Raw genomic sequence first — 25,812 nt, 5'->3', positions numbered from 1 at the left:
CGAGTTTGTGAGTGGGGCTTCGCAGTTTTTCCGAATCCAGGTGAATTTTCGGAAACCCACGCGCTTTCGGCCTTTATTCATTCATTCATTCCCAAGCCAGGCTCGCCTGACCACACCTCGAGCGCCGGCCCACTGCTCGCGGTCTTCGTGACAGCACCGCTGGTGTAGGTACTGCTTGTGGGAGAGCCCCACAGGAAATCCTGAGTATTGCGCATGCGTGCTGTCCAGAAGGCGCTTGAACTGTTGAGGCTTCCGTAGCTGGCGGGCGGAAGATGGCGGCGGCGGTCCTGGGAGCGTTGGGTAAGGATTTCTTAGTGGTTAAGCAACAGAAGGGAGTCGAGGTGGAATCTGAATTGACGGCTTGTGTTGATGTTGCAGGTGCGTTATGGAAACAGAACCTGAGGAGCCAGGGGAAGCTCGCCTTGGGGTAAGTCTGTCGCTTCGGAGTTTCAGAAGGGCCCAAGGCATCTTGACTATTCTGCCAGTTGGTAACTGAGCGCCTGTGTGCCTCACTGTCCTTTAGGCTCTGGGGCTACTGAGGCGAATGAGACAGCCCGTGCCTCTACTTTGTCACTCTATTTTTTCGCCACCTTATTGCATAAGCTTTGCAGGAATCAGGATTACCCATAACCCAAAGGCCATTGTAAATGTGTTTTCTGAACGTCTACTGTGATCTTTCTGGACAAGGTTAGACTATTCCATCTCCAAATGGAAGCGTTCAACTTTTCAAGTTACCTCTCTGGTTACTTGCTTACATGGGCAGGGATCGTGTTGTTGACAGCCCTGGTTTACGTCCTACCTGACGTTGTGTTTAGCGGTTTATATGCCTTAACGCATTCTCGTAACATTCTATGAGTAGGTACTGCTATACCCGTTTTTCAGACAAGGAAATTGAGCCCCCAAACGTAACATAACTTGTCTAAGGCCACTCAGTTGTAGGAAATTTTGAAGCTTTATACCAGAGCATTCCGTAACCCTAGGACAAAAGCATTCCTTAAAGGTTAGGGTAAGTAGTCGCTGTGTTTCTCCCCAAAAATTAATTTTTAAAAAATCGGTATTTGAAAATTGGTAATCTGATTGTAAATTTTTTGATCTGTCCATTTGTTATTGACTTTGGTTTAGTTCATAGGCTTTGCAGACGGATGAGTTGTATATGAATCTGCTTTTTAACTGTGAATTTGGAAAAGTTACTTATTCTTTTTTTTTTTTTTTTGAGATGGAGTCTCGCTGTGTGGCCCAGGCTGGAGTGCAGTGGCGGGATCTCAGCTCACTGCAAGCTCCGCCTCCCGGGTTTACGCCATTCTCCTGCCTCAGCCTCCCGAGTAGCTGGGACTACAGGCGCCCGCCACCTCGCCCGGCTAGTTTTTTATATTTTTTAGTAGAGAAGGGGTTTCACGGTGTTAGCCAGGATGGTCTCGATCTCCTGACCTCGTGATCCGCCCGTCTCGGCCTCCCAAAGTGCTGGGATTACAGGCTTGAGCCACTGCGCCCGGCCAAAAGTTACTTATTCTTAAGCTTCAGTTATCACTTTTATGATATGAGCGTTATATTACTACCTGTTAGGTTTTTAAAAATTTAAAGATTTTTATTTATTTATTTTTTTAGATGAGATCTTGCCATGTTGCCCAGGCTGGTCTCAAACCTAAGTGCTAACAATCCTCTTGCGTCAGCCTCCTGAGGTGCTGGAATTACAGGCACATGCCATGCATGTAGCTCTAGTAGATTTTTAAAATGAAGTTCAAACAAGATAATGCATATGAAGTATTTAGTATGTTTGTAGCACGTGATAATCACACTCTGAATTCTAGTTGCCATTAATTTTTTTATTATTATGAATTATTACTGAGTTCCCAATTATATTTAACCTTTTTCTAAGTTCTTGGTCCCCAGGGGGATGAAGAGGTGGGCTAAAGAAGAAAATAGGAAGCACTAGCTCTTAGGATTTGTCTGTACTCTTTCCAGATAATCTTCTATCACTCTTCTGCCAACCATGCTGATTTACTTACTTTTTCGGAATATACTGTGCACTTACTTGCTTCTTGGCTTTTCCTCCTATGCCCTTACATCTTGTCTATAACAGCAGTCCTACCCATTATTCAAACCTCTGTTTAGATGTTTTCCCTTCAGGAAGTTTTCTCTGGTCTCTCTAAAACTGAAAGAAATTAGTTTTTCCTTCCTTTTTTAGCATGTGTGCCTTCTATGATGGCTTCATGTATATGTGTCTATGCCCTTTACTAGCTTGTGTATGTTATGTATCTTGGAGAGGTAGGGACATTTATTTATTGTTGAGCTCCAGCATAAGGTCTTACACAAGGTAAATATTTTGATGTTGATTTGAATTGTCTTGCACCAACTTGTATTAAGAAACTCTGAGCAAGAAACTTAAGCAGTTTGCCTTTAGTCTTTTCCTCTATGTCATGATACAAGAGTGTTGGATTTTACTGGATAATCTCTAAGGCTATTTGCAATTCTGAAGTTATTACATAATTTTGTGAATCCTTACTTTGGATTTTATAGTGGGGAAAATGACCATAAGAAAACTAAGTAGAAAGGTACAAATAATGTTCCTGATAACCACTTAAAATCTTAGCTTATAATCTGATTCAGTGATTAGAAACTGTTTTTTTTCCTCTTTTTTGGAGACAGGGTCTTGCTGTGTGCCCAGGCTGAAGTGCAGTGCTGTGATCATAGCTCACTGCAACCTCAAACTCCTGGGCTCCCATCTCAGCTTCTTGAGTAGCTAGAACTACAGGTGCATACCACCACACCTGGCTAATTTTTTAGGGTTTTGCTGTTGCTCAGGCTTGATCACTCCTGGACTCAAGTGATCCTCCTGCCTTGCTTGGCCTCCCAAAGGTAGGGATTACAGGTATGAGGCGCCTGGCCAGTGATTGGAAACTTAATTGCATACAGGCCCCAGACTAGAAATAAAAAAACTAAGGAAAGTTGTCTATGTAAAATGAGAGAGTAGGAGGGCCTGTGGCAGTGAGTAGAGTGTATTCCTCATCTAAAAACATTGAATTAGGTTAAGAAAAGTGCTGCTGACCAAATAAAACATTTCTGCAGGATATATATACACATATATATACACACACATATATATATACACTTTTCAAAAAAAAAATTTTTTTTTTTTTTTTTTTTAAAAGACAACGTCTTGCTGTGTCACCCAGGCTGGAGTGTGGTGTCATGACTGTAGCTCACTGCAGCCTTGATTCAAGCCATCTTCCCACCTCAGCCTCTCAAGTAGCTGGGATCACAGGCGTGCGCCACTACACCAATTTTTTTTTATTTTTAGTGGAGACGAAGTCCTGTTTTATTGCCTGGCTGGTCTGAAACTCCTGGGCTCAAATTATCTCCCACCTCATTCTCCCAAAGTGCTGGGATTACTCTGTAGGCTATATTTGTTAGCTGACTGACAGTTTTCAGTTTTTGAATTCCAAGCCTCCTATTTTACTGATGCATATATTTGAGAAGTTTTGTGACTTACTGAAGGTTACACAGTTAAATGTCAAAGTGAGGATGTAAACAAAATATTTTCTGGGACTACAGATGCATGCCGCCACACCTGGCTAAGTTTTGTATTTTTAGTAGAGATGGGGTTTTACTATGTTGGGTAAGCTGGTCTCAAACTCCCGGACTCAAACGGTCGACCGCCTCGGCCTCCCAAAGTGCTGGGATTACAGGCGTGCGCCACAGCGCCCAGCCAAAAAAAAAAAATTTCTTTAAGAGACAGAGTCTCACTATGTTGTACAGGCTGGTCTCAAACTCTTGGGCTCAAGTGATTTTCCCACCTCAGGCTCCCGAGTCTCTGGGATTACAGGTGTGAGCCACCATGTCCAGCTGTACCACCCTTTAGATGGGGCATATCCTCTTAAGCTTTCCTCAGTTTCCAACTGTGTGTAAAATTTTGGCATAGTTATTTACACTCAGTCCTCTTACCTTACCTGTCTCTGTATTCTTTCATTGATTCTACAAATATGTATTTAGTGCCTGCTCTGAGCTGGGAACTATTCTAGCACTGAGGATTTTGCAGAGAACAGGAACAGACAATAATCCCTTGCCATTATGGAGTGTACAATATAGTAAGGGGGGCAAGTAAACAAAATAAGTAAAATATAGAGTATATTTGATAGCGACATCTGCTTACGAGAAAATAAAAGCGGAGATTGGGAATAAGAAGTATGTGTGTTTGAGAGAGGAACTTGTAGTTTTAGATAGGGAAGGCCTCACTAAAAGATAGTATTTGAGTAAAGATTTGAAGGAAATGAGGAAGCATGCTGTGCTAATATCTGAGCAAACAGCATTGTGTACAGATTGAAGAGTAAGTGCAACAGCTCCGAGAAACCACACTTAGTGTTGTCAGGAACAATGACGAAAAGGAGAGGGACAGTGATAGGAGATGAGGTCAGAGAGGAAGGGGGAGTCATCAATCATATAGAGCCTTAGTATTTTTTGTAAATACTTTGGCTTTTATTCTGAGCAAGATGGGAAATTATTGTAAGGTTTTGAGCATTGGGGTAATATGATCTGATTTATGTTTATGAGTGGTTCCTTCTGGCTGCTGTGTTGAGAAAAGACTGGGGTGGGGATGCGGAGCAAGGATGGAAGCAGACACCACTGGATATTTCAGGTATGAGATCATGGTGGCTTAGATTAGGGTGGCCGTGAAGGTAAGTGAATGGTTGGACTCTGGCAATATGTTAACCACAGCTGACAGAGCTTGTTGATGCATTGGATGAGAGGTGTGAGAAAGAAGGGTGACACCAAAGTTTATGACCTGAGCAACTGGAAGGGTAGAGTTAACCATTTACTGAGGTAGGAAGACTTTTAGAGGAGCAAGTTTGGGGAGAATATTAGTAGCTCAGTTTTGGGTTTGTTAAATCTGAGCTGTTCAGTAAGCATCCAAGTAGAGATATGAGTAGGCAATTGGGTATATGAGTTTATAGAGTGCAAAGAATGGATGTAAATTTGGCAGTCATCAATGCATGGATAATATTTAAAGCTGCAAAGCTGGTTGACTTCACCAAAGGAGGGAGTGTAGATAGAAAGAGTCGAAGGATTAGTTCCTGCCTGAGGCAGCCAACATTTACAGACCAGGGAGGGAGACAAGGAAACAACAAAGGAGACTATGGGGGAGTAGCCAGAGATGGGAGAAGAAAACCCCAAGTGTCCTGGAACCCAACTCAAGAAAGTGTCTCAAGGAAGAGCAAGTGACCAGAGATACTTAGGTCACTCAGATGAGAACTGATAATTAGAATTAGAATTTGAATTTGTCTGTATTTTCTATTTTAAGGTTGCTTCATTTTGTTTTAGTTGAGTGTTATCCCAGCAATTGGCCAGGAGAGGGCACATAGGAACTTTTGATTTAATATTCTGTACTTCTAAATTAAGTACCCCATTTGGAATAATACTTTAATTTAATTTGATTATGGTAGTTTGGTCTTTCCTTGATAATTCAGTTTATGAATTATTTGAGTCCTGAAAGTATTATAAGAATTCAGAAATCTTTGACATTATAAATTCATAGTATGCTTAATTTATGAAGCAACATATTTAATTCACCAAATATGTATCGAAGATTTGAAGAGCGCAAGGTACTGTGCTAGACGGGCACAGCAGGTATGGGTCTGACTCAAGATATCTTTCAGATTGGTTTGTAGCAAAGGGGTTCATGTTTTTGTCATGCTGTTCGTGATGAGATGAGTGATAGAATTAAGGTTAGGAGAGGCCCTATGGATGATGTAGTCCAATTCCTCTTTTCACAGACAAAGAAACCAAGTTCCAAAGAGGTGACAAACATACTGTACCCTACTCACTAATTACAACTACATAGAAACATAAATGTTTATGATTATAAACTTGAGAAGAAACTTTGAAATTGTGTATTTAAAGCTTGCAGTTCACAGGACTGATTTGGGGGGTGGGGACAGGAGAGATTGACTGTTCAAAGGGCCTAACTTTGTTTTATTTTTTATACCCTTTGAAAAAAAAAACACGGGCATGGTGACTCACACCTGTAATTCTAGCACTTTGGGAGGCTGAGATGGGTGGATCACCCGAGGTCAGAAGTACAAGACCAGCCTGGCCAACATGGTGAAACCCCATCTCTACTAAAAATACAAAAATTAGCTGGGTGTGGTGGTGCACCCCTGTAATCCCAGCAACGCTGGAGGCTGAAGCAGAAGAATCGTTTGAACCCAGGAGGCGGAGGTTGCAGTGAGCTGAGATCGCACCGTTGCACTCCAGCCTGGGTGACAAGAGCGAAACTGTCTCAAAATAAACAAACAAAACAGAAGCAAGGTCTTGCAGTGTTGCCCAGGCTGGTTTTGAACTCCTGGCCTCAAACAGTCCTCCTACCATGGCCTCCCAAAGTGCTGGCATTGCGGGCATGAGCCACCATACTTGGCCAAAGGGCCTAATTTAAAAAATAACACTAGCCATTAGTGTTTATCATGGGTTAGACATTGTAGGGTGCACTATATTAATTATTAATCCATCAATAGTATTAAGTAGGTATTATTCTCATTCTACAAGTAATAATATCTAAAGTTTATTGAGCCCTTTTAGGTGTCAGGTTAAGTATTTTACTTGCATTTGAGCTTCTTAAGAAGGCTATGAGGTAGTTATTATTATTCTATTTACTGATGGGAAAACTGAGACCCAGAAAGTTATGTGACTTCCCGAAGGCCATTCACCTAGTAAATTAGAGTTAGGATTTAGACCCAGGTCTGCTTGACTCTGTAGCCTCAGCTGTCACCACCTGGCTTATATTTCATTAGCAAAATATGCCTTCATACATCATGTATCCTAATTTTGTGCTTTTCAGTTAAGACATTGGAACCTAAATGTGGAAGGCAAAGGTACAGATTTTGTTAGGTATTTTGATGACACTAATCTTGGTATTAGGATAGGAGATGGTGAACTTGGGGTAAAAATGATACACTAGAAAAATAGATTGTTTGAGTCTTTGGTCTAAATGGCTTGAAGACTAAAAACAAAGGTTTCGTTTGCCAAGTAAATCTTCCAAGTTGCATATTTGTATGAGAATATGCCAATATACAACCACTTTGAGTGTATAAGTCTGAGTTAAATGTTTACTCAGTATCCACGTACCAGACATTGTTCTTGGTGCTAGAATACGAAGAAAGTCAGACTTGCCCTTTAAATGCGCAACATCTGTACACTTAGTACAGTAACTCATTCTGTTATAGCCACTTATGATAGTACAGTGGTCCAAGTCATTGCTGTATGACTGGCAAGAACAAAGTATTAATGCGAGAATAATGATCAGAGAACAGATTAGGTGATGTTTCACATTGAGGTGACGTTTGAGCTAGAACTAAAAACAGCATAAGCATTTCATTCAGGAGATAATAAGGCAGGAGAAAACAATTTGAGTAAAGGCTTGTTCAGAGAACAATGAACATCTATGTGGCTAGGCCATAAGGGCAGATTGGGTCTAGATTACGAAAGGCCTTCCATGTCTTACTAAAGAGTTTGGACTTTCTATTTTGGGCAGTAGGGAAATACCAAAGTTTGCTGTGTTAACTTTTTATTTGGATATGCCCAGACATATGCAAAAGTAGACAGTTTGATGAACCTCCATGTGTCTGTCACCCAACTTCAACACTTACTACTTATGGCCAATCTTATTTATTTATTTATTTATTTATTTTTGAGATGGAGTCTCACTCTGTCGCCCAGGCTGGAGTGCAGTGGCCAGATCTCAGCTCACTGCAAGCTCCACCTCCCGGGTTTACGCCATTCTCCTGCCTCAGCCTCCCGAGTAGCTGGGACTACAGGTGCCCACCACCTCGCCGGGCTAGTTTTTTTGTATTTTTTAGTAGAGACGGGTTTTCACCGGGTTAGCCAGGATGGTCTCGATCTCCTGACCCCGTGATCCGCCCGTCTCGGCCTCCCAAAGTGCTGGGATTACAGGCTTGAGCCACCGTGCCCAGCCAGCCAATCTTATTTATAACCTGTATTCTCTCTCATCATATTTTGAAACACTCCCCCCACTGTATCATTTTCATAAATATTTCACTATTATCTCATTAAAAAGCATTAAATATCCATTTGATATTTAAACTTCCAATGGCTTCATAACTGTCATACTTTTTAAATTATAATAGTTCACACATTGAAACTAATTGGTATTTTTGTTAAATCTCTAACTCTGTAGGTTTTTTATTCAACCCTCTCTTTTTTTTTTTCTTGTAATTTATTTGTTGGAGACAATTGGTTGTTTTGTAGCGTTTTCCATACCTTGGATTTTACCGAGTGCATCCCCATGATATTATATAACATGTTCTCTTTTCTCTGTTTCCTATATTGAATCTAGGGACTTAAGCCCCCAGTTTCATTTTGGGCAGGAAAGACTACTTTGTGGATGGTGGGTGGTGTGTTCTTCCATCAGGAGACACATAACGCCTCCTTTATCCATTAGTTTATTAAGGATTACAAGATGATGCTATTATAATTTGCTATTCCTTCATTACTAACTTTATACAAGTCAAACTTTTCCTCATCTACTACTTGGCAACTTAATGGTACAGTTTGTATAGGAAAGACAGGATAAGTCCTGTCTTTTTCTTCATTCTTTCTCTCCATTCACCAGTTTTTAAAATAACAAGTTGGCTCACTAGCATCTTCTAATGGTAACTAATTTGTATTTTTCCTGGTTTTATTATGAACTTATGGCTTTAAACATATTTCATGTTTAAAGGACAATAACTACTACAGTTATTGTCCTCATTAATGCTTGGCTTGTCCCATCTTTGACTTGTTGGGCATCCGCAAGTTCGCTCCTCAGTGCCTTTGAGATGACCTTGGTAATCTTTGATGGCTTCTTTGCTTTCTGATATGACAAGATGTTCTAGGCTGATTTGGTACGTTATCTGCTTGAGATCTGCAATCAGCCATTTCTCTCAGAAGTTTTGGTTTTCTTCAATAGGAAATGATATTTCAAGACCGTAATCTGGGAAGTAGGGGTGCTAATTGCTACTAGATTGGTCATTGCTTCTACACCTCTTCAGTGGAGAGATCTAGTACTTACTGGATTTTGGCTGAACCTCTTCTGCTTGTTTCCATACCAAGAATCCCAGTACTCAGTGACACTGAAAAAAAAGGATAGCATTAGAATATTACATAATTATTCATTTGCTTATTTCAACAGAGGTTTTTAAGCTGGAGGATGACATGAGTAGCTCTGAATTATAGAAGGGTAACTCATTTGGTACTCAAGCAGAGAAAAATGGATTGGAATTGGGCAAGTTGATGGAAGAGAAATCAATCTAGAGGCTATTGCTATATAGTATGGTGGCAATTAGAATGGAGAAGAGGTAAAGCATTTGAGAACGATTTCAGGGGAAGCATCTGTAAGACTTGGTAACTAGCTCTGGCAGGATGAAAATCATTGGGAAGTCGAAGATAAACTCTAGCGCACAATTCAAGAATGATTTTATTTAGTGATACAAGGGAGTAGCAGATGCTGGGGAAGATGGGAGAGGGAGAATGACTAGTTGTATATTGTTAAAGCAGTTGAAGTGTGGGGGAAGAGGTCAAGGAATAGTGAATTTGGGATCTTTATCAAGTCTCAGCCCATTAGTTTAGCATTCAAAGACAACCACTCTAGCCTCAGTGACCTTTCCAATATTTTCCAATACTTAACAAATTCTCTGACTCAGTCAGACCTCCTCTTTTTTTTTTTTTGGTTTTTTGTTTTTTGAGACGGAGTCTCGCTCTGTCACCCAGGCTGGAGTGCAGTGGCCGGTCTCAGCTCACTGCAAGCTCCGCCTCCCGGGTTCACGCCATTCTCCTGCCTCAGCCTCCCAAGTAGCTGGGACTACAGGCGCCCGCCACCTCGCCCGGCTAGTTTTTTTTTTTTGTATTTTTTAGTAGAGATGGGGTTTCACCGTGTTAGCCAGGATGGTCTCGATCTCCTGACCTCATGATCCACCAGTCTCAGCCTCCCAAAGTGCTGGGATTACAGGCTTGAGCCACCGCGCCAGGCCCAGACCTCTTATTTCTCAACTCTGTACCTCTGCATAGATGATATATGTCGTTGCCCCATTCCTCTGATAATTAGTATATTAGTCCATTTCACACTGCTATAAAGATACTACCTGAGACTGGGTAACTCATAAACAAAAGACATTTAATTGACTCACAGTTCCGCATGGCTGGGGATGCCTCAGGAGACTTAGAATCACGGAGGAAGGTGAAGGGGAAGCAGATAACTTTTTCATAAGGCAGCAGGAGAGAGAGACAGTGCAGGGAAATTGCCTCTTTTAAACCATCAGATCTCATGAGAACTCCCTCACTATCATGAGAACGGCATGGAGGAGTCTGCCCAGTGATCCAATCACCTCCTACCAGGTCCCTCCCTCAACGTGTATGGATTATAATTGAAGATGAGATTTGGGTGGGACACAGAGCCAAGCCGTATCAATAACGATGTTCAAGATTCACCTGAAGTCACCTCTGACATACTCTGCTGTTTCCTATATTTTAGTTACGTGATTTCATATTGTCTTCTAATTGTTTTGTGCATTTGTCTTAGTTACTCAACAAAGTTGGGCAATCTTACAGGTCAGATCAGAGAGCTCATTATGTCTTCTCTAAATCTTTCTTAGGAGTGGGTGACTTATAGAAGACAGTGTTATTGGCCAGTCCGGGCAAGAAATCTTGGGTTAATATCTAATAACGGTTTGACTTATGTGCGTTTACTTTCTCTCTTGTTAGCCTCTGTAACTGGCTCTTTGTTGTCTTTAAAAGTAGTCTCTATTAATAAATACCTCTGGAATATTTCCACTTGTGATCCTTAAATTGTTTTCATCAAAATGGAGCTGATATGGTTCAAAAGATATGTAAACTCTACAAAAAGATCCCCTAAGTGTCTGTTGTTTTATAGGCTTCTTTCATTTCAGTGTTTTACCTCAATCATATATCCACACAAGTGCTTCTCTTGACATTTCTCGAAAATGGGAGAAGAAGAATAAAATTGTTTATCCTCCTCAACTGCCTGGAGAACCTCGGAGACCAGCAGTAAGTTCGTGGGTAGAAATAATCTCTTAATTCTGGTAATGCTCTTACTCTTAAGTGGTTAGTAATGATTTATTATTCTGTGTTAAAAAAATTATACAACCATTTGCTCTAATTGACACAGATGTACTAGATTTATCTCTTTGATAGTTGAAAAGGATTGTTATTCTTTACTTATTTGTCTTTACTTAACTTCCTGTATTAGGGACCTTAACTCTAAAACTAAGCTAAGAGTTTAAGACATACTGATTTTTGACTCTGAGAGGCTTGCTGAGTAGCTCTTAATGATGGAGCATATGGAGTTGGCAACAATGACTTAAATTATTGGCCAATGTTTAAATTGTGTATATGATTTTCCAGTGTTATATATTTGAATATAGACACTGTTTTTTGCTTGTTTGTTTTGCAATTTGAACCTAAAGTTTGAACTTAATCATTGGATTCCTACTGGAGATTAATCTTACCGTTATCTGCACAGAATAAACAAATAACTTTTCAACTTTCCTATTTTGTCATGACATCACAACTTGAAAGATTTGTCAGTCTAGGCTATTAAGTGTTGACTCCATTTTGTTTGTTTTATTTTATTTTATTATTTTTGAGACAAAGTCTTGCTGTGTTGCCCAGCTGGAGTGCAATGGCATGATATTGACTCACTGCAACCTCCACCTCCCAGGTTCAAGGGATTCTCCTGCCTCAACCTCTGGAGTAGCTGGGATTACAGGCGCCTGCCACGACGCCCGGCTAATTTTTGTATTTTTCATAGATACGGGGTTTTGCCATGTTAGCCAGGCTGGTCTCCATTTTGTAATTAACCAAAATTTACTAAATGAAATGTTACATAATTGCACAAATACCATAAATAAAAAATTTTCTGTAAGTAATGAACTTTTTTTGCTTCTTACCTGAGTTCTTTGGAATCAGTTATTAATTGGAAATAAATTATAACAGTATTTGTCCAGTCCAGAATCTAACAGCACAGTTTTGTTGTGTGTGTTTGTTTTATATCTTTAAATACTAAAAAAATGTACTTTAGGATATATCCCAAGTGGCAAAACGCAAATAGTTGGTAGTATGTCATCTGCTTAACTCTAGCAAATGATGAACACTATCAGTTCAGTAATTTGTTGTGTGTTGTATTTAATGAAACTATTCTGATTAACTTTTTTGTATCGTTTATCCTTCTTATACAAGTGCCTGTGGGAAGACATTTGATTCGATTTGATATAAGTACTTTGGAAAAACCTTAATTTCTCTATTTTGCACAGATTTTGTTACAGTAATCCTTTGGGGGATAAATTATGACATTTGGGAAATATGAACATTTTCTGACTTTAAATAGTATTTAGTAATTTAATATTGGTGTATCAGTTGTATCTTTTATGACTGGGAATACCGATACCCTTCATAAATACCTAACTTGCCAGGAATAATGTATTCACTGGCCATATAGTTCACAATACTGTGCTATAATGTACAATGTCTCTTAGAATTTCCAATCTGCCAGCTGCAACCATTATTAAAATCAGTTTTATCTCTAGCTGAAAAGAGGGCCAGGTAGTATCTACCATTCTACCTAGGTCTGATCTTTTGCATTAGAATATATAGTCAATAAATAATAGTGGATGGGATAGCGAACAAATCCCGTAGCAGTAAATTAAAATGAACATTACCAATGTAGAGTTGTTTTAGGTTAGTTCTCATATTTTTAAGACTAACTTCGTAGTTTAGCTAGCACCAATTTCCAAAGAATATAGATTCTTATGTAGATTTCATCTTATATGGGGCTTCATATAAAGAAAATGAGCCAGAGAGAAATTAAAGGGCTTTCTTTATGATAGTCACACGTTGTTAATTCGGGCTTGAGTTTACTTTTGTAGTGTCTTTGAAAAATAGCCATGTTAAATAAATGAAAAGTGTAATGAGACTGTCAAAACTCTTTGAGCTACCATTTCTTTTTTTTCTCTTTTTCTTCACTCCCCCAGCAACCATTTCTATATGAGACATATTTTTAATTTATGAATTAGTCAACATGCTGATAATAATACGTTAATGTGAATCGGAATCTCATAAAGCTCTAATAAGAACTTTTTTTTTTTTTTGAGACAAGGTCTAGGTCTGTTGCCCAGCTGGAGTGCAGTAGCATGATCTCGGCTCACTGCAGCCTCCACCTTCTGGGCTCAAGCGATTCTTGTGCCTCAGCCTCCCAAGTAGTTGGGGTTACAGGCGTGTGCCACCATGCCCAGCTAATTTTGTATTTTTAGTAGAGATAGGGTTTCTCTGTGTGGTCCAAGCTGTTCTCAAACTCCTAGCATCAAGTGATCCACCCACCTTGGCCTCCCAAAGTGTTGGGATTACAGGTGTGAGTCACCGCAGCTGGCCTAGAACTTTTTTTTTTCTTTTTTGAGACAGGGTCTCACTCTGTTGCCCAGGCTAGAGTGCAGTTGTGCAATCATGGCTCACTATAGCCTTGATCTCCTGGGCTGAAGAGATCTTCCCACCTCAGCCTCCTGAGCAGCTGGGACCACAGGTATGTGCCACCACTTCCGGCTGATTTTTGTATTTTTGGTAGAGATGAGTTTTTGTCATGTTGCCCGGGCTGGTCTCAAACTCCTGGGCTCAAGCGATCTGCCTGCCTCGGCCTCCCAAAGTGCTGGGATTACAGGCATGAGCCACAGCGCCTGGCCAGAACTTTTATTAGGTAACACTTTTTCCTCATTTGAATTATTATATGCATTTAAAAATAAATTGATTTATTTAAAAGTTATTGATTTAGATATTTTATAATTTAGACATACATTTATTTCGTTTGAATAACTATTTTACATATCTTATCCTCACTTTATCTAATTTGCTGTATAGGTCAGTTAATGGCAGAGATATATAACTAGGCCTTCCGACCTCCAACTTTGTTACTTTATCTATTTGCTTGATACTTACGTACTGAGACTTTGTCTCGTTTATCTTTAGAAAGTGCCCTTAGACATTTCACCTGCCCAAAGTAAATGCTGAGGTTTTCTTTCAGTTTTGGAAGAGGATGATTGAGTAATTTTCGCCTTTCTTGTAAACACTTCATTCCTTTTTGCCATCCTCTGGTCAGGATTACAATTTTTTATATGCGTAAAATTTGAGGGTAATCATACAAAATTAAAGTTTAAAGGTATCCCACCACAAGAGTGCACAAATTAAAGGGTCTTTTCTATATAAAAGATTTCGTTGAGTGGATTAATTTTTGCAGATTATTATTATCAGTCGTGACAGTTCTTTCCTCTCCCTGTCTCCCCAGGACACTTTATTGCTGAAAATGTAATTAGGCTATTGCTATAGTTTCAGGCTGTCTGCTTCTATTGCAGCTGAAATCTGCCACATATTAAAAGATGGCCACTTGAGAAAACTGCTCTTTCTAAGGCATTTGAAAATGTCCAGCAGGAGTCAGAATGTTAGAAAGTTTTGAGACCTCCTTGCTACAATTTCCCATAACACATGTTTTCTAATTTTTTTTTTTTTTAAAGTGGCAGTTTGGTATAGTAGTGGAAAGAAAGTGGGTTTTAGAGTCAGTAGAGAAACTTTTGAAGGTAGATGTGTTAGACATTGTATCAGATGTATCATACTTTTTCTGTTCTTTGAATTCCAACTTTGTCTCTTGCAAACCTGTGGTCTTAAGTCACTTGATTTCTCTGATTTTCAGTTTATATAAAATATTTCCTCTCTCAACTCATAGAGTTAGACTAAATGAAATAATGAGCAAAAAGTGCTTTTTGAACTATACATTGTAATTAAACAGGACATACCTACCACTTTAAATAGAAGATAATAAAAGCTAACATTTACTGAGAAGTTACCATGTGCCAGGCACTATAAAATAGTTTCTTGGAATAGGTTATTTTATTTCCCTCTAATTATCATTTTATTTATTTTACAGAAGAGGAAAATTAGAGAGAGGTTAAGTAGCTTGCTCAAGATTATGTAGCTAGTAAATGGCAGAGTTAGGATTCAAATCCAGTCAGTCTGATTCTAGAACGTATGCTGTTGACCAAACACCTAGAATATTGGCTTTTCACATGAAAACACTTATTTTGTCCATTTTGCCATTTTTCTCCTCATTAATACTGAACTTTTTCTTGTACTTTTCTTTTGTCCTTTTAATCAGCTAAATGTTTTCAAGATACTTTAATTTAAATCTTTTAGTATTTCTTTGGATAGAAATGTTGCAAGTGATGACACAAACCAGCCATTGTATAGTTTCTATTTCTCCCTTAGTAATCTTTTAACATAGTGAGACTTTGGAAAAATACAACTTTATGTAGGGGGAAATAATCTTTAAATTCTTAGTAATGTTTCTGTTTCTTATGGCAGCATTTTCTTTAGGCCTAGAAAGTTTTTACTTTAATAACAGTATATGTTACTGCCATTTTGTGATAAACCTGCTAAAATGTTCTTTCTGTCCTTTGTTTTCCTATTTGTAAGGAAATCTACCACTGTCGAAGACAAATAAAATATAGCAAAGACAAGATGTGGTATTTGGCAAAATTGGTAAGCTACAATGACTATTACCATATAATAATTTAGGAAAGAAGCTATGAGTTCCCCTCCCCAACCCTCACCCCAGGATTTGAAAAATAAAAAAGATTTGTGAGGAATATGATACAATTGGTAGGTAACCAAAAGAATGATTGTTCAGAGATGTATGATTTTCCTTAATTTTCACCTTTTTCTGAGAAACTAAATCACATTGGATAGATAGATACTAAAAGGCATCAGGAGTTTGGCTATAACCAGAGAATCCAGGAAATCTACTTATTTATCTGTAAACTTGATTCAACCTGTTTTGAAACAGTTGGTTTTATGTTTTTTCCCCTAGGAAGTGAAATTTGTAGATGAGGAGAGACAGAAGCAGCAAGTGTACACGTAATACATTTATCCTATAGGAGAAGGAGATGCCTTGAATGCCTAGCGTAGTCGTTACCAACCTGTGGTCTCTGTCATGTTTACTGTCCTTTAATGTTATTGAAACTATTACAGTCTCAGTTTTATGGTTAAAATGTTTGTTTCATTTTGACTAAAAGAGAATAGTATCTCCTCTCAAGCTTGTTTTCTTCTTTTTTGCTTGGGTTCAATTCACTGATTTTAGAAGTTACTCAAATCATGTAAGGCTTTCATTGAAAAGGAAACATTGACTTTGTAAACTAATTTATTTTCTTTTGTCTCTCACCCTTTAATTCTAGATACGAGGAATGTCTATTGACCAGGCTTTGGCTCAGTTGGAATTCAATGACAAAAAAGGGGCCAAAATAATTAGAGAGGTAAACTTACAAGTTTGGGTGTGGTAGGGAATGGGGAACTGGGGAATGCAGCTGTTTTGCAATTATTAGTAAGCTTAGCCTAAATTATGAATAAATTTTCTGTTGTAAATGCATATTTTATATAATACAGATTTAGGGTGCTCAGTTTATTAAATGTATGTATGCTTAGGAATGTTGTGTGCTTTAGGTGTTTATTTCCTGAGATGCTTTTATTTCCACCAGATATTTATCTGTTTTTTACTGCTTATGATGTGATGAACTTTATTTTTAGTGATTTGGGGCTTGGTGCATATATTTGTATACATGTATGTATATTTGTGTGTATGTATCTGTGTTTGTATATATATTATTTATTTCTTGGAGCAAGGCTGAACTTCAAGGTATACTTTTTCAAATTTTTTTTTTTTTTCCTATAAAGGAGAATTTTTTTTTGAGATGGAGTCTAGCTCTGTTGGACAGGCTGGAGTGCAGTGGCACGGTCTCGGCTCACTGCAGTCTCCGCCTCCTGGGTTCAAGTGATTCTTCTGCCTCAGCCTCCCGAGTAGCTGGGACTATAGATGTGCGCCACCATACCCAGATAATACTTTTGTATTTTTAGTAGAGATGGGATTTCACCATATTGGCCAGGCTGGTCTTGAACTCCTGACCTCAGGTGATTCGCCCACCTCGGCCTCCCAAAGTGCTGTGATTACAGGCGTGAGCCACTGCGTCCGACCTATTTTTCTTTTTTAATAGTCTTATTACAAAAAGTTGTATTGATTATTGTCCCTTACCATCTGGGGATATCAGCATTATTTTCTATATATTCAGTTAATTCTCACCAAAAGTCAGTTCATACCTTTCAGTTTAGTGGTAATAGTTAAATAGTTGAGATTGGTAGATTCAGACTTCTAAAAGATTCCTTTGTAATGCTATGATTTTGCTATATTTAATTCAATGCAGAATGCATTTACAAGTATTCGTTGTGTACCCAGCCACGTACTACATTCTTTATCTTTTAAGGCGTAAAAATTTTGATCTGGTTTCTGTTATTTCTGACAATTGTCTTTTTTTTTTTGAGACGGAGTCTTGCCCTGTCACCCAGGCTGGAGTACAGTGGTGCCATCTTGGCTCACTGTAACCTCCATCTCCTGGTTTCAAGTGATTCTCCTGCCTCAGCCTCCTGAGTAGCTGGGACTACAGATGTGCGCCACCACACCTGGCTAATATTTTTGAATATTTAGTAGAGAAGGGATTTCACCATGTTGGCCAGGATGGTCTCGATCTCTTGACCTCATGATCTGCCCACCTCAGCCTCCCAAAGTGCTGGGATTACAGGGGAGAGCCACTGTGGCTGGCCCAATTGTCATATTTTTACAAAAACGTGTTCTTGTATTTTTACAAAAATGTGTTCTGGAGGAAGTTAATTTGATATCCATGGAGAGTAAATTTGATAACCTCTTCAAGGAAATTATTATATCAAGAGTGATTTTCTCTACTTGTCTGATGTTAAAGGTTACTCTGCATCCAAAGTTTAAGAATTTTTATTTTATTCTAGTTTTTAATTAGATTTTTGTTTTTTTAGAGGCAGAGTTTCACTCCATTGCCCAGGGCTGGAATATAGTGGCACGATCACAGCTCACTGCAGCTTTGACTTCCTGAGCTCAAGGGATTTTCGTCCTTCAGCTTCCCAAATAGCTGGAACTGCAGGTGTGCGCCACCACATCCAGCAATTTTTTTACTTTTGTAGAGATGGGCTGGTCTCGAACTCCTGGCCTCAAGCGATCCTCCTGCCTCAGCCTCCCAAAGTGCTGGTATTATAGGCATGAGCCACCATCCCAGCTAGCCACCATCCCAGCTAAGACTTTTCAGTAAGATTAAGCTATTGAGTTTCATGAACTTTGTGTTTGTTTTTTAAGATAGGGTCTCTGTTGCCCAGGCTGGAGTGCAGTGGTGCAATCTTGGCTCACTGCAACCTCCACCTCCTGGGTTCACGTGATCCTCCAGCCTCAGCCTTCCACGTACCTGGGATTAGAGGTATGTACTACCACACCTGGCTGATTTTTGTATTTTTAGTAGAAACGGGGTTTTGACATGTTGGCCAGACTGGTCCCAAACTCCTGGCCTCATGTGATCTGCCCATCTTGGCCTCCTGAAATGCTGGGATCACAGAGGTGTGAGCCACCGCATCCGGCCTTGGGAACTTTTTGACAAGTTTCTGACTCAGAGACATAATGTTCCTTTCCAAGGGTACTGCTTACAAGTGCCACTATCTCCTTTATAGCTTACACGTGTCATTTAAAACTTAGTAGGATGGGCTGTGTTCTCTGCATTTACAATTCTTGGTCTAAGGAAGGAAAGCTCCTGTCTCCTTTGTACTCTTATCATTTGATATTCTCTTTTTAAAATTGACTATGGAAGCACGTGATTAGCAGTCATAGTACAGAGATCATGAGAGATGAGAAACTTAATTCCATTTTACTTCAGGGTTAGCCAATTAAATGCTTTTCTTTTTCTTATTTAAGGTTCTCTTAGAAGCACAAGATATGGCAGTGAGAGACCACAATGTGGAATTCAGGTCCAATTTATATATAGGTAAGATTTTTAATATTCTTAGCATTAGAAAATGTCTTCCAGTAGTAATGCCGTATTTTTTATCTAACAACTGTCTTTAATATCTAACTCCTCAGGACTTGGTTTGTCAATGAAAATTGCTAGTAATGGCTTATTCTTCAGCCATAGGCATGTCAATTTTAATTTAGTGTAAATGACAATAACTGTACTGTTTTACTCTTACCTGTTCTGTAATGAGACTGAGATCATAAAACCAATTGCTAATAATTATTAAATAATAGATAACAAGACTGGTGCATAGAGTGGTACTTTAATTGTAATATTATAACAAATAGTATAACACATTTTTAAAGTTGTTTGTCAACCACAAGGAGGTAAATAAAGAATCACAGGTGCATTTAAAAAATGTTTATTTATAATGTGCCAAGCCAGGTACCTAATCCATAAAGGTGTCCTGTAATTTAACCTTCCAGTTATCAAAATGGAAGTCTGTTGTATTGTAAAAGCCAAGGGGCCTTGGAAGGCTCAGATGACCCAGATATGTTTGTTCCCCTTTGTTACTACATCCTGAAGCATTATCTCTGCTTTTACGTGCTTGTTCCATATCAGATTAAATTAATGTAAGTGAAAATGCTTTGGGAAGCATGATGTTCTGTACAAATGTAAGGAATTGTTTTGCTGCAGACCTTCACACAGTTCTTTTCCGAGAAGGAGATTAATGTTTATTACAAAGCTCTCTTGCCTCCTCCCAGCACCATGGGAAAGTGGAGCAGTGGTTGGAGTTATTGTTTTTTTCTCACTACCGCAGCAATTACTCCTAACCTCAGCAGTTTTATAATCAAACAAAGATGATGTTGAAGCAAAATTTTCTCAATCTGCCACACCTACATATCTAAGGATTATTTAACTGAAAGCTGTGTTAAATTCGAGATATGGGGAACAGCTACTCTCCAGATGGAGCAGAAAGGGCTGAATCGTTACACGGGGAATTAGTTGTATTTTATAATTTTTCAACAATTAGAGTGAAAAATGTTTATCTAAATTCTACTTTTTCACATAGTGTCTGTGCCGGTTAGGTTAAAATCTCAGTTCAACTCACCTGGAATTGATGCTGGCCACCACACTTCCTGAAATTCAAATTAATTGATTTTCAGTTGAAATGCTTTATTTTAAAGCCGAATCTTGTATAATTTTATTCTGATACATGCAGAGATGCAGAGGGAAATCAAAATGGCAACTCAGAAGATGCAGGGTCATAGTAGTTAATCATAAGCATTTTCTTCTGGGAGCATTATGAATAAATAATGTTAGCGAGAGCTTGGAATCATTGGAAGCGATGAGGAGCAAGACCATTTGCTTAAAAACCTCTTGGTGATTTTTCCTGCTCTGACTCAGAATATCAAATCAAATTTAATTAATTTTATGCAGTTTCACAGGAATATGAGATTCTTAGCTGATAGACTTTCTAATGGACTTCAGATACAAATGAAATATGATTTGTCTTTAAGCCTTTTTCAATAACCGTCTTTAAATCCTTTTCAATAATTGTAAAGAGAGATAGGATAAAGAGCTTAATCCTGTTGTTCCAAATGAAGAAGCAGGGTCCACTGTTGCCATTAAGCAAAAACATGCTTAACCAATCCTACATAAATAGCCCTTTATTTTATCTTTATTTTTGGAGATGACTTGCTCTGTCACTCAGGCTGGAGTCCAGTGGTGTGATCACAGCTCATTGCAGCTTTGAACGCCTGGTCTCAAGTCATCCTCCTGCCTCAGCCTCCTGAGTAGCTGGGACTACAGGCACGTGCCAGCACACCTAGCTAATTTTAAAATTTTTTGTAGAGATAGAGGTCTCACTTAGATGCCTGTGCTGGTCTTGAACTTCTGGCTTCAAGCTGTCCTGCTGCCTCAGCCTCCCAAAGTGTTGAGATTACAGGCATAAGCCACATTGTCTGACCTTTTAATCCAGAGTTCTTTTGCACATTTCTGCTGAAAAATCTGTGCCTTACCTGTACTCTCTTTTCATCTACTTCTGTGTTGATCACTTAAGTAGGGCTAATAAGTTTGGATTTATATTATGATTTGTAAAATTTTTCATTCACTAAGTATTTTGATGCCTAATTCCATAATCAAAAGAGATGAGTACCCTCAGGAAGAGTATGATGTGTCAGACATTTTATCTCTGTATTTGTCAAGCTTCTTCTTAAGAATCATCTTGAGGTTGTTATTTAAAATATAGATTCCTAGGCCTTGGCACAGACCCGCTGGACTTGAAACCCCAGTGGAAAGGCCTGGGAAGCTGTTTATTTAATAAACAGCTTAATAATAATCAATAGTTTAGTAAACTATTGATTCTTAACCATAAAATGTGGGTAACTGATTTATCTTACCTTGTTCTTAGAAAAGGCCTAGACATTTCATTCCATAAACTTCTGTTAGAGTTTTGAAAGACTAGTTACTTACTGGCTACTATTTTGGTTCAGCAATGGTTCTTTCAGTACCCTGAAATAAGTATAGGCGTTTTAAAGGAAGTGCTTTTTTGATAGCATATGTTCTCATTATATGGTAATTCTTTCAAATGCCTGTCATTGGTCTAAAGCTAATGCCTGGTGTTGCATGACCATAGATTTAGAAAGTTCATTTCCCTTTCCAACTTATAATGATGACTAATGACACTGTGAATAGACCTTAACAAGTGGACATGGACTAATAATCTCTCCTTAGTGATTCATGGCATCTAAAGTGAATCATTTTAGGGAAAGTGATGACTGACCTTGTACATCAGTCTTATTGGCTAAGAGAAGGTGGGAGGGGAGGGCTTCTGCTGTTACAATTTCAAGATTTGTATTTACCTAAATACTACTAATAGGAAATATTTGCTATGTGTATATATACTTATTTATTTATGTATTTATTTATTTTGAGACGGAGTCTGCACCCAGGGTAGAGTGCAGTGGTGCGATCTCAGCTCACTGCAACCTCTGCCTCCAGGGTTCAAGCAATTCTTGTGCCTCAGCCTCCCGAGTAGCTGGGACTACAGGCATGCGTCACCATGCCCAGCTAATTTTTGTATTTTTAGTAGAGATGAGGTTTCACTATGTTGGCCAGGCTGGTCTCGAAGTCCTGACCTCAGGTGATCTACCCGCTTTGGCCTCCCAGGATGTTGGGATTACAGGCGTGAGCCACTGCGCCTGGCCTGAAAATATTGGCAATATTTTAAATTAATTACACCTGTTGGGCATTATCTATAGAAAAACAGAGTTTCTCTTCACTTTTGAGATATCTTAATGTATTCTTTCATTCAAAAAATATTTGAGTACTTTCTGTGTGCATTCTATCCACATTAAATAGGTGATGTTATATCTTTTGTGTCATTTTAAAATATTTAACACTTGTAGTTCTTTGACAGTAGTATTTCTTTGGAAGAATGCACACAATGTTCTTCTGAATTATAGTAATACCATGTATACCATTAGTATTATATGTCCTTGAAAAACTTTGTAACTTATTTCAGAATTTGATTAGATTTACCAGAGACCTCTGTATTGAAAAAATGAAATTAATTAGCAGATGATGTATTTCAAAATTGTTTCTGTTCCTATGGATTGTGAACTTTTGGGGCAATACAAAAAGAGTATAAGTTTGGTTGATGAGGTGACCTTTACAGATGAAACACAGATGCTTATAAAGACAGCATATGATTTGGGACTAAAAAGAGTAATACAGACAAATGGTATTGTTGGAGTAGACAAGAAAAGATCAATATGGGTTAGAATAGTTGTGGAGATGTTCTAGAAAAAATTGACATTTGAAGATAGGCATTTGGGAGTCTGGAGGAATGTCCAGGAGAAGAGGAGATTTGTAAAGTGGGGTAGCCATACATGCAGAGGTACATAGGTTGGAATAAGCAGTAATAGTGTAGTTCAATGAGGAGAGCAGTGTGAAGGAAGTAGAAGTTTGACCTCGAGTAGATAAAATGAGAAGGGTAGACTGGGCCTATATTCCAGAGAACTGAACATGGCAGGCTGTGCATTTGGTTCAAACTGTATCAAAGAAGTTTGGGTAAGAGATTTACGTTATTAAGATGGTGTTTTAAAACTATTAACGATAGGCGGTAGTTTTGAAATTGTGCTCTGTGGGGTGTCTAGGAGTGAGACCCTTGATATTTTGGTCACCATTATATCCTTGGAGCCCAGGACAGAGCCTGGTACCCAGTAAGAACTCAAAAATGTTTGCTGAGTGAATGAATGGCACAGTTTTGGGTCTTCCTTGACCCACGTTTCAATAAGAACAGATCAGCATTACAGTGTTTTATACATCAGGCTTCTACATATTGTTTCATTTTACTTGAAATGGTTCCATATACAAAAGCAGTTTGAAACCCCTAAATATGGACTTAGTGGAGGAGAGTGGAGGAGAGGAACCAGAAAACAGTTTGGCAACTATGCTCTAAGTCCCAATTTCATTTACACCTTGGGGTGGCTGTGTTGGGTATTTCCATTACAGTGTATTAAAGAATCTTAGGATGTTTTAGAAAAATTAATGTTTTTGTTTTGACATAAAGAAATGATGGCATCATGGCTTTAAGATATGCAGGTGATCTTTTATGGCTTTAAGATGGAATCATGACTGACATTTAGCAGGCATTGAGCTTCTGCTTTTGTGCAGATCTCTGTAAGCTTGTGTTTTGGGGGAGATAGAAGGGAAATGGGAGCCACCATAGACCCTGATGGGATTGATCATTGTGATCTAGTGATCCATTGAATATTTGGAAATTGGTGCTCAAGCTGGATAGAGAAGTGATTTGGGATAGAAGTAGCTATCACATTTGTAAAATGCTTTTTAGAAGTTTTCTGGTCTCACTGTTCTTATTTGTAGATTTCCGCTAGACAGGTTGATCCAGGGGATGCACTGTGATGGTGTTTTCTTATAAAGTGATTTGTGTAATGCTGCTTTCTCTGGAAATTTGTAAACTCATTTTTTCAGTGCCCACTAAATGAAGTTAATAAAAGGGCAGTAGGTCTTTCCCTATCTCACTTAGATCCTGGGCAGTTTTCACTTTCATTCTTGGCTTTCGCTTTGGCAAAGCTAGCAAGCTTCTGCTGAAACCCACTTCACTAGAGGATATTGTAGTTAGAGAGTTGTCAAGTGCATACTTTGGTATAGTCCCTATATTTATAAAGTTATGTCACAGTAAGTGTATAAGAATGATGAGTGTTGAAATGGATAATTTAATATGTATTCTGTAGATTTTACCTTTTTAAAAGGCTTATTAACTAAACAAGTAGCTGACTAAATACATTCAGAAAATTGTAGAAGGTGACTGGCTACTACTTTGAGTTACTGTGGGTGAACAGGTAAACAGTTCTTAAGTAGTTTTTTTTTTTTTTTTTTGAGACGGAGTCTTGCACTGTTGCCCGGGCTGGCGTGCAGTGATGGATCTTGGCTTGCTGTAACCTCCACCTCCTGGGTTCAAGCAATTCTCCTGCCTCGGCCTCCTGAGTAGCTAGGATTACAGGTGCCCACCACCACATCTGGCTAATTTTTTGTATTTTTAATAGAGACGGGGTTTCACTACATTGGCCAAGGTTGAACTCCTGACCTTGTGGTGATCCGTCCGCCTTGGCCTCCCAAAGTGCTGAGATTACAGGCGTGAGCCACCGCGCCCGGCCCTTACATACTATTTAAAAGATTTCTTTAAACTTTCAAGGTCAAATTTTGATATACAGAAGTGGGGAGGGGAGCTGAGGGGGCATTTGTGCCAGAGTTCCTAAAACTGGCTGTGAATCAGAATTTCTGGGGAGAGTTGTGGTATGGGTGTTTACCCAGGATGTAATTTCCAAGGCCCACCCCAAATATACTGAATTAGAATCCACAGAGGTGAAGTCTCAGCATCTACATTTTAATTACATTCCCTAGGTTAGTCTGATGTGGCTTGTCAGAGAACCAGCATTTGGGAGCCATTGACTCCAGTGGCTTCCCATCACAATTAGAATAAAATAAAAAACTCCTTGCCTGAGCCTACAGCGCCCTGTGTAATCTTGACCTGGCTTTATCTCTAATCTCTTTCCCTTGTTTGTGCCCCTCTTCCCCTTGGTTACTATGCTTCAGCACGCTAGTCTTCTTTCTTTTCCTAAAACAAGCCAAGTACATTCCCACCATTGGGCCTTTGCACTTGCTTTTTCCTCCGCTTGGAATACCCTGCCCCTAGATATTCGCATAGATGATTCATTCTGGTCTTAGATCAAATGTCTCTTTCTCAGGGATGCCTCTTGACACTACCAGTCTGAAGTCCCCTACACCCCACCATTGTCTGTCATCTGGTTCTGATTTATTCACAGCACTTGTCACTAACTGAAATTATTTTATTTTACATTTTTCTTCTCCAGAATGTAAACTGCTTGGAGGCAGGGGCCTTGCCAGTCTTGTGCACTCTTACTTCTTCAACACTAGAATAGTGCCTGGTCCTTAATGTTCAGGAGATGGTTGTTTTGAGACAAGCTTGCTCTAGCCAACCAGTGAGCCCATGTAATCTCAGAATCCAGTCAAGGAAAGGACAGAAATTGCTCAGCTGATCAGGCTTGTGGATAACACTCATTTCCTGTAATTCTCTTTTTCTTCCCGTTTAGCTGAGTCTACCTCAGGACGAGGCCAGTGCCTGAAACGCATCCGCTACCATGGCAGAGGTCACTCTGGGATCATGGAGAAGGTTTATTGCCATTATTTTGTGAAGTTGGTGGAAGGGCCCCCACCTCTACCTGAGCCACCAAAGACAGCAGTTGACCATGCCAAAGAGTATATTCAGCAGCTTCGCAACCGGACTATCATTCACACTCTATGATGAGGAGATTCAGACTCCACAGTGTATATATGTTGCCATTTATTTTCTAAAAATAAACACGAATTGAAG

At 39.1% G+C, this 25,812-nt stretch overlaps 1 protein-coding gene across 1 annotated transcript; it reads left to right on the top strand.

Moving 5' to 3' along the window:
* Positions 1-230: 230 nt before the first annotated feature.
* On the top strand, positions 231-25,812 carry MRPL22 (mitochondrial ribosomal protein L22). Its single transcript, XM_023227057.2, has 7 exons — positions 231-300; positions 379-427; positions 10,932-11,049; positions 15,514-15,579; positions 16,272-16,349; positions 18,854-18,923; positions 25,532-25,812. Exons 1-7 carry the CDS (start codon positions 273-275, stop codon positions 25,741-25,743), a joined length of 621 nt encoding a protein of 206 aa, XP_023082825.1. The 5' UTR covers positions 231-272; the 3' UTR covers positions 25,744-25,812.

The sequence above is a fragment of the Piliocolobus tephrosceles genome, chromosome 4 (assembly GCF_002776525.5).
Source record: "Piliocolobus tephrosceles isolate RC106 chromosome 4, ASM277652v3, whole genome shotgun sequence".
NCBI classification, from domain to species: Eukaryota; Metazoa; Chordata; class Mammalia; order Primates; family Cercopithecidae; genus Piliocolobus; species Piliocolobus tephrosceles.
The sequence above is the reverse complement of the archived record's forward strand: the minus strand, read 5'-3'. Positions and strand labels throughout refer to the sequence as shown.

What these genes read in the sequence shown, in the direction of transcription:
- MRPL22 (XM_023227057.2), top strand. Translation starts at nt 273, where the DNA reads ATGGCGGCGGCGGTCCTGGGAGCGTTGG. An exon ending in GGCGGTCCTGGGAGCGTTGG is followed by an intron (nt 301 to 378) that starts GTAAGGATTTCT and finishes TTGATGTTGCAG; the next exon opens with GTGCGTTATGGAAACAGAAC. An exon ending in TGTGGTATTTGGCAAAATTG is followed by an intron (nt 15,580 to 16,271) that starts GTAAGCTACAAT and finishes CTTTAATTCTAG; the next exon opens with ATACGAGGAATGTCTATTGA.